This window comes from Dermacentor silvarum, chromosome 5 (genome assembly GCF_013339745.2).
Source record: "Dermacentor silvarum isolate Dsil-2018 chromosome 5, BIME_Dsil_1.4, whole genome shotgun sequence".
NCBI classification, from domain to species: Eukaryota; Metazoa; Arthropoda; class Arachnida; order Ixodida; family Ixodidae; genus Dermacentor; species Dermacentor silvarum.
Genome location: NC_051158.1, coordinates 96,180,326 through 96,189,030, shown reverse-complemented (window position 1 = coordinate 96,189,030; position 8,705 = coordinate 96,180,326). Strand labels below are relative to the sequence as shown.

At 46.2% G+C, this 8,705-nt stretch overlaps 1 protein-coding gene across 1 annotated transcript in view; it reads right to left on the bottom strand.

The window, feature by feature from the left end:
* Positions 1-608: 608 nt before the first annotated feature.
* LOC119454249 (alkaline phosphatase, tissue-nonspecific isozyme) overlaps positions 609-8,705 on the bottom strand; it is a 169,747-nt gene continuing 161,650 nt past the window's right edge. The window contains exons 4-5 of the mRNA XM_037716225.2: positions 1,463-1,547; positions 609-641 (exon numbers count right to left, since the gene is read on the bottom strand). Of these exons, the coding sequence (XP_037572153.2) occupies positions 609-641; positions 1,463-1,547 (118 nt within the window). The remainder of the gene's footprint in view (positions 642-1,462; positions 1,548-8,705) is intronic.

Sequence of the window (8,705 nt, the reverse complement as noted above, 5' to 3'; positions counted from 1 at the left end):
AGTGCTTCGCCCTTCAGGCGAAACTTCCATTTCTCTAACGCCATTGACAGCTCATTGCACATCGGAACGGTATCTTTCAAACTTAACATATCAACTTAGAGAGGGAGAGCGAGGGCGGCTCATTGAGGAAAACTAGAAAGGTTTGCCTGGCGGCACGTATGTAACGTTACGTGACGTGAATGCAATGAGAAATGATACGCACGTGACACAAGAAAAGTTAGCGTCGCTTGCGCTGGAGGTGAAATGCTAAAGAGACAGTGAAGCTGAAGGGCACCTAGCTAGTCCTGGCATTTTGGCTAGAGTAAGCTCTACCAAGTCATCCCCAGCACTTCCCGAAATTTATTGATTATTTGTCGATTATCAGTTAGCTATTCATTGGCTATTGATGACTGACTCGGCTTAAGTTCTCCCAACCATGCTTAGCTAGACTTAGCCAGGCTCAGCTTCACTAGTTCCCATAGGTATGTGCCACTGCGCTTGGACCCTTTCTGCCCAACTGCCAGTATCGGTCCACATCCCAATTTTTTTCTGTTAACGCGCTACAAATTACAGCTCCGCTATTAAAAACAGATAACACACACAAAACGTTCAGCATCAATGCATTTCGTTCAGGCCAGTGTATCGTTAAAAGGTACAGGTGTCTGCGTAGCACAGAATACAGATGTGCCGTATGTCTCCAAGTCTAAGTCGTCGCTGAAGGTGAGCTCATTGAAATAAACTCATTGTTTACGTTAGAGATGTCTTCTGCTTTGTGAAAACGCTCCAACCACATAATAAGTGGCAGGTGCGGGGTACAGTGTTGACCCTACCTGCCTAATTTTTCTACACGAATCTCTAGAGTACTGGGCGAGCTGCGCAGTCTTATGTAAGCCATACATGTAATGTTAAACAAACAAACATGCAAATACCCCCCCCCCCCTCCCTGTGAGTCCTGATTGTGTCCCCCATTTCTGACATAATAATCTTATTTCCTGTTTGTTTTTGACATTGTATACTACATCGGCCCATGTTTTCATTTTCATTAGGCCTTCAGCTGAAAGACGTTGATTTTGTTGTTCCTACTTTTTCCTTGTCAGCTTCGGTCTTGGTAAATATTTAGCTTAGAAATCTGCTTAATTTTATACAAGTATTTTTTATTGCTAACCCTCGAGTGAATTTTTGCAGTGTCTGGTCAGAGAATGTTTATTGAAATCTGTTTTTTTAAGTACCGAAAGCAAGACATGATCATGAGAAGTGCTGCAGTAGGGGAGCAAGGGTTGTTGTGGCAGCGTGTGATTCTTTAACGTGCACCCAGTGCAAGGTACAAGGCGTCTTTTCATTTCGTTCCGATCTAAATGCGGCCGCCGCTGCCGGGATTTCATTCCATGACATGGCAATTTGGAGCGCAATGCCGAAGCCACTACACTACCACCGTGGGTAATCAGCTCAGAAAATGGTACAAGAACAGTGTAAGCAGTGTTACCCTCATTCCATTGCCAGGCGAGTCGTAGATCAGTTGCTTAGCGATATCCGATGCATTGCACCCTTTCGGGACATAATGCTGCCACCTGCGGTATCCAGAGTGTGCGTAGGCAGCAGCTGGTGATGCATCGGTGACTGTCGACGTGGTCACAATGCCCGTCCACATGCCGGCCTCCTGAGCCCACTTCATAATGCTGTCCACGTACGCTGTCGTGTCATTGTGGCACTGCCTACCCTGCAAACGTATTCATTATACCAGCGTTTCATTTCGGCACACACTTGGCCGACAGGGTAATGTCATTATACGCTGATAATGCAATGACGTGATCGTTATACTTCAATACCATGACAATAACAATGCAATAGCCTCGCCTAGTAGCTGCGCTACATACGTACCTGATTAAAGTAACAGTGAGAAAACATTTATTGTAAGTCTGAATTTTAACTCAATAAAACTTCTAGTCTCAATGGTCTCCGTGCTCGTTTTATATGCTATCTTCAAACAATTCACTGAATTATTTCAGTAAATATTTGCTATTCATTGAGCGTGATAGGTCTAATAGAAATTCAACGTCCGTGAGGTTTCTGAACATCAATTTGAAGTAAAGTATTAGTTATCATGTTCAAAAATACCAGCATCAGGAAATCATGGCAAATACAAGTGAATACAAATCAAGGAACCATTATGTTATCAATTATAATTAAAGGAGAGGAAGCTATGCACTTCTGATGTCCGCAGCAACGTGCTACAAGTATACGAAAACTGAGCTTTAGTCTCCAAAGCATTCCACCTGTTTTAATGCGAAAGCATTATGTGCCCCATTACGCGAAAATCCGGCGTTGTAGTCGGCGCCGTGACCGAAAATGATCGACGGCAAAGAGTAAAACCACATACAAAGTTCAGAGCCCATCCACTATGTGAATATGAAAGACCAGCGAAGCTGTTGGTTTTGATTAATTATATTTTACATTTTTAATTTCGTCGTTATGTTAAATGGTGGAAAAGACACAACACATAACGTCGTTCTTTACTTTTGTCTTGCTTTTTTTAATTCCATTGACTTGGTCAACATATTGATCATCACCTCATGGTCGCTATGGTAAACTGCAATTAGTTGCACATCGATTCTACACACATTCTTGCTAAATGCGAGATCAATGCACAATCCACTGCATGTTGTTGTTATCACATCCACTTCATTGCAACATATTACGCAACCATGGAACGCCGGAACGTTCCAACATGAACGATGAGATCCACCTTCCGTCGGGTCTGCCGATATCAACGTTAAAGTCCCACACGACGACGATGAATGTGTTGATGAACCCTACCAAACACGCCAGTCAGAAAGACGTCAATCTCTCTCTTTCAGGTTGCGGGAGGGTCGTATACTGCAGCAACTTATATGCCATGTTTAGCGTAACGGCACAAACGTCCGCACAATCCGAGAGGTGGCATCATTTACGACTGACATACAGAGTCCAAGGGGTAACTGATGATGTCGCTAAAGAGGCGGCTATGTCAAGAGTCTCTTTGGGTCCCACGTGTGACAAGGGTAGTTGAGGAGCGCCTTACAGGGCCCCGGGACAACAGGGGTATGTGCCAATGAGCTTGGACCCTTCCTGCACTATCACCAGGATCAGGCCACATGATGATTTTTTTTTTTGGCAGCATCTCGTTCACATTTTTTTCCAGATCCTAACTATAGACAGCTCCGCTGTAATATACTCGAATTGACGTCAAATTTCTCAAGGAGGTTCCTGTAAAGAAACTAAATTATTGCGTTTGGAAAGAAAATTAGGTTAATTTCGGTCTGGGTGGGAATCGAGCCCGGGCCTCCGGGGTGCGAGACGAGCACGCTTCCCCGCCGCCACGGGGGCTCCATGGTTGTGGTTCACTAAATGTGTGCCTAGTGCCTGCCTTGTGCACGTCACGTCGCAGTCATCTGGCTGACTAAACGTGTGGCCTAGTGCGTGCATCATTGGGCACGTGACGGCGCCGCCAATGGGTAGGGGGCGGCGCCACGTCACAAGTCTAAAAATCAGTGTAATAAAAAAAGTTGCCGCAGTTTCACCTGAAAGGCGAAGCATCAATTGCGATAGCAAATTTGTAGAGAGCTATACGGAGTAATGATATTAGCTTTATCAGCTGTATAAACTTGGACATGCAGCAGCACCGGCAACACGCAGAACTATTGTCGACGCCGTCGGCGTTTTGCCCGCGTTCGCTCAAAATGCGTGCGGCGTTGGTGACTGTTGCCGGAGCCTCTGATATAAATAGGCACTTGGTGCCGCAGCTAAACGTCGCCTCCCTTCCCTCCCCCTCCCCCCTCCCCCATGGCCTCTCGCGCGTCGGAAGAAGGCGCGTTTGCTCTACATATATGGTGATTGTAAAGGAGGAAAGAGACGCTTACTTCTGCAGCCCTTAAGCGAGCACGGCGCAGAACGCGCGTTTGTTCGCCGTGCGTTCCCTCCCCGTGAAAGCGCTCGCCCCTCGCGCCCTTTCACTCGCACATACAGCGTTCGAATTTGGCGGTGCTCCCTCAAGGGCTGCAGAAGATAGCGCCAACCTTTCCCTTTCCCTCAAGAACCACTTACCCGGCGACAATTTCATCTCCATTGACGTCATACGGAACCTCACGGCGACGGCGACGCCGACGGCAGAAATCTGCTTTTGAGTGTCCATATAATTGCTATCGCAATAATAAAAATGTCACAGTTTCGCCCTAAGGGCGAAGCAATGAATGCGATAGCAACACAGCAATGCCATACGAAGTAAGGTGAGCGGCTTTGGTAGCAACAACACGCAGAACTGTTGTCGACGCCATCGGCGTTTTGCCCGCGTTAGCTCAAAATGCGTGCGGCGTTGGTGACTGTTGCTGGAGCCTCTGATATAAATAGGCACTTGGTGCCGCAGCTAAACGTCGCCTCCCTTCCCTCCCCCTCCCCCACGGCCTCTCGCGCGTCCGAAGAAGGCGCGTTTGCTCTACATATATGGTGATTGTAAAGGAGAAAAGAGACGCCTACTTCTGCAGCCCTTAAGCGAGCACGGCGCAGAACGCGCGTTTGTTCTCCGCCGTGCGTTCACTCCCCGTGAAAGACGCGCCCCTCGCGCCCTTTCACTCGCACATACAGCGTTCGGCACGCGGCGAGTAAGTGGTTCTTGAGGGAAAGGGAAAGGTTGGCGCTATCTTCTGCAGCCCTTGAGGGAGCACGGCTCAGCGCCGATCGATTTCATCTCCAAATGACGTCATACGGAACCTCACGGCGACGGCGACGGCGACGGCGACGGCGACGCCGACGGCAGAAATCTGCTTTTGAGTGTCCATATAATTGCTATCGCAATAAAAAAGCATTATTTTCGAATCGAATGCCGCTGAGCGTCCTTCGAATTCTGAATTCTTCGCGGGCATGCGAGCGCGTTGGGACGCTTGGCACATTGTCATTTGGCCTTACCGTGAGGCGCAGGTAAAACGCTGGTGAGAGCTTGCGAGGACAAGGAACGCCCAGAAAAAAAAAGAACATTTCAACATAGCGAATATAACGCTTTGGCATTCTCACCCGTAAGCAGTCTTCAGGATCTATGTCGACATTTTTTTCGAGAACAAGAAGCTCCGTGTTGTGGTAGTCGCCTTTGCCTTTTGCAAGCATTTATTTTAAGTTATCTCTTCTTGATGAACAGGAGTTAAAACTAAAGGAAAGCCAGAAAGATCGAGAGAAGCCCGAGAATAGCTCTCCTGCTCACTGGACCTGTTCGCTGTCCTTGCCATATCAGTTTTCTTGCGCTCTAATAACTTCTAGGTTTAATAAACCAACTCGCACAAAAACGGGCGTCTTATTAAAAGGCTTTCAATTCCCAATTACTGCATGTGCTCGTATTTTTCTTCAAAGAATATGACTTTTCCTTCTGCCGTAACATGAGAGGGATATCTTATTCCGATCCATAGAGCTTTATATACACTTACGGAAAGTGCTTCAAACACTCGAAAACTATGTTTTGAGAAGTATACATAGATAATTTAAACAACAAGGGCTGCACACAAAAGCATACTGAACAAAGACTAGGATATGAATTACGGACTCGGCAATAGCAATATATTCCTACATCAATCTAATTACCTACATCAATCTAATTATTATGCCCAGGCTGGGCTCGGGTATTTCGACGTGGGCCGAGGCCGGGCTCGGACTTTCTGCTGGTGTGCATTTAACGTGCAGCGAGTTATACTCGCGCGTCTCGACTCTGAAAAACCTGTTGCCCCGGCGCAGCGGGAAGCTAGCAGTGCTACTCCTGTGTACTTCTCTTTCCTTCTTCCGTCGTATTTGGCGCTGTTTCAACAGAATGTAAAAGTCCAGAAAGACCGAAGTCGCCTCAAACCAAAGGATGCCATTGTATTCGTTACCTACATCAATCTAATTATTGCTTTCAGCGCGGTGTAACTTGCTGATTCTTCAAAGGTGAATTGGTAAAACGATGACTGGTCAGATAAGATCATTTATCACGCGGCTGAAATTTGGCACTGCGTCCATCCATGATTGCACGCATGTTCTCAAACCGCCGCCTAGCAGCAGCTCATTACGCTGCACCATGGAGGAACGACAAGCTTTCTTTCTTCATTTACTCCATCCATGCACAGGGCTCACGACCTGTCGTGGCTGCGCTTCGGCTAGAGTGTACTAGAATACGGTTGACTGGGTCGAGCGGCTGGGGCGGCGCATGCTTTGCAGTGAGGCGCCCGACGTGGAAAAATACTGTGGCGGCGCTGCGATCGTAGTGGATTGGGCCGCATCAAGGACGCGCCGTTGGAAACTGCTGGCGATACTGCTCGGCAGGGTCATTCGTACTACTTCTCGCGCTGGTATTTGCGTTCAGGCCGCTCAAATGGTGTTCATAATTGCATATGGCATGTACTCGTATTTATGCCTTAAGGATAAATTGCTTTGATTCTCTGCTTTATTTTATTTTTTTAATGCCACTCGGTGGTCTTTTTCGGTCTCGGGCCGGGTTCGGGCTGGTTGCTAGCCGGGCTCGGGCCGGGCTTGGGCCGGGCTCGGGCCTTAGGTAGAGGGGTGGCGGGCCGGGCCGGGCGGGTAACGTACATTATTTCCGGGCCTGGGCCGGGCTCGGGCTAAAAAAATGGGCCCGTGCAGTGCTCTAGTGTCAACTACGACGCGACGAACCTACGCGAGACTCAAAACGATCATCAGACTGATGATCGCACAAACATTGTGACCGTAATACCTGCTGATGTGTTTTTAATTGTTATTCATTGTTTTGGCTGACGAGCTAAGCCTTCTTCTACTACCTGCCCGGCATGACTTGAGAGCTCTGCCTGGTCGCGCAGCTGTAAATGCACTATCAAATACCCGAAAAGGCGTGACAGAAAGCGCAGTGGAATGCTCAAAATTGTGCCCAATACTCTGTGTTTGAACAGAAAAACGAGTAAACCAATAATGAAAGAAAAAACGCGCACCGGTTAAATAAATTTTTATTGTTAATTATAATGTAAACACAGAGCTATAATCTCGTAGACCAAACCAAGTATCCCATTTGCGTATTGTGCATACAATATAAAAGTCCCGTAATGTTGCATCAATCGGTGCGTCCCTCATCCGTCAGATCTTGCGTGTTTTTATTGCTTATCAACTTTCTACGAAAGTCTAGCATCAGCATATTGCTAACTGCTTCTTTGTAAATTTGCTGCTAGTTCACTGAAGTGAGAGACTTGGAATAACTGAGGATACAACGACTAAAAAATATTTGAGTGCAACATGTGCATTGACGGTGGTGCATTAGAAATAGAGCAAGTTAAGCTAGTTGGATTCTGTTCATCATGAATATACATAGTGTTCTCTCGTCTATCTTGTCGCCATCTGCTTTTTGCTCTTTATATTTATCGTGACTGGATGCATTACATTGTTCCTAAAAAGGTGTATGAATAATATACCTGCAATACGGTAATAAGTCATTTTTAATGCCTACCTTTACAGTGGAGTCCACTCCAAGTGTACCAATATTAGCCTTGACTCCACAAAGATACGCTGTAGCTGAGTTGGCTGAGTCAGACGTTTGTGTGTCTAGTCCGTATGTCTTGGATAAGGACACGTATGGAAATTCTTCCCAAGAAAGAACAGTCTCTTCGCCACTGTTGTTCTTCTGGAGTTGGCCCTTGTAGATCCTAGCAGCAGTCACCGTACTGACGCCCATGCCATCTCCCAGGAATAGCACTATGTATTTTGCGCGATTCCTGTACACTTGCCTCTTCATGTTTCTCTCGATTTCTAGCTTTGCTAAATTACTCCAATGTGTTCTGTTTGCTGGAAAGAAGAGGAGTAAAATATTGTTTATCGATCAGTTTTAATACACAGTGCTGTAGCACGAATACATCTGTTTAATATACATTGCGCAGCAATTGAATGGTTACGCCCTTCACCTCCCTATGTATTAAAACCCACCAGATCCCACCACCTGTGGGAATAGATGTTATGCGAAGGAGTGTGTGGGGAGCCTACCAAGTTAACGAAACGACCGACGTAGGCGGCTCTTTCATGACCTACATGGCATGCCTGTCAATACATTCATGTCATGAGTCCTCAGGAGGCCCTTGAGCTACACCTAAGATACCTTAAGACGAAAGCCTTAGTCATGCTCATGACTATGACTTCTACAGTCAACCTTTAGCCTTTTACTTCACTTAGTACCACATCCGAACCCATTCCATTGGTTTTTGAGTGTTACTCTTTTTTCGCAGAGTCATTCTCATTTTTGCTGAGTCATGCTCATGACTATGACTTCTACAACAATCCTTTAGTGTTTTCTTCACGTAGTACCTGCGTCGAGTGGTTTTTGAGTGTTAATCTTTTTTCGCAATCATTGTCATTTTTGCTGAGTCATGCTCATCACTACGATTTCTACCAGCATCTTTTAGAGTTTATTTCACTTAGTTCCCACGTCCGAACCCATTACAGTGGTTTTTGAGTGTACATCTTTTTTCGCATTGTCATTTTTGCTGAGTCATGCACATGACTATGTCTTCTACCAGCCTCCTTTAGTCTGTCCTTCAGTTAGTACCCACGTCCGAACCCATTTCAGTGGTCCTGAGTGTTAATCCTTCTTCGCAGTAATTGTCATTTTTTGCAGAGTCATGTTGATGCGATGGTGACATGACTATACTTCTACCAGCATCCTTTAGTGTTTGCTTCACTTAGCATCCACGTCCGAACGCATTTAAGGTTTAGTGTTT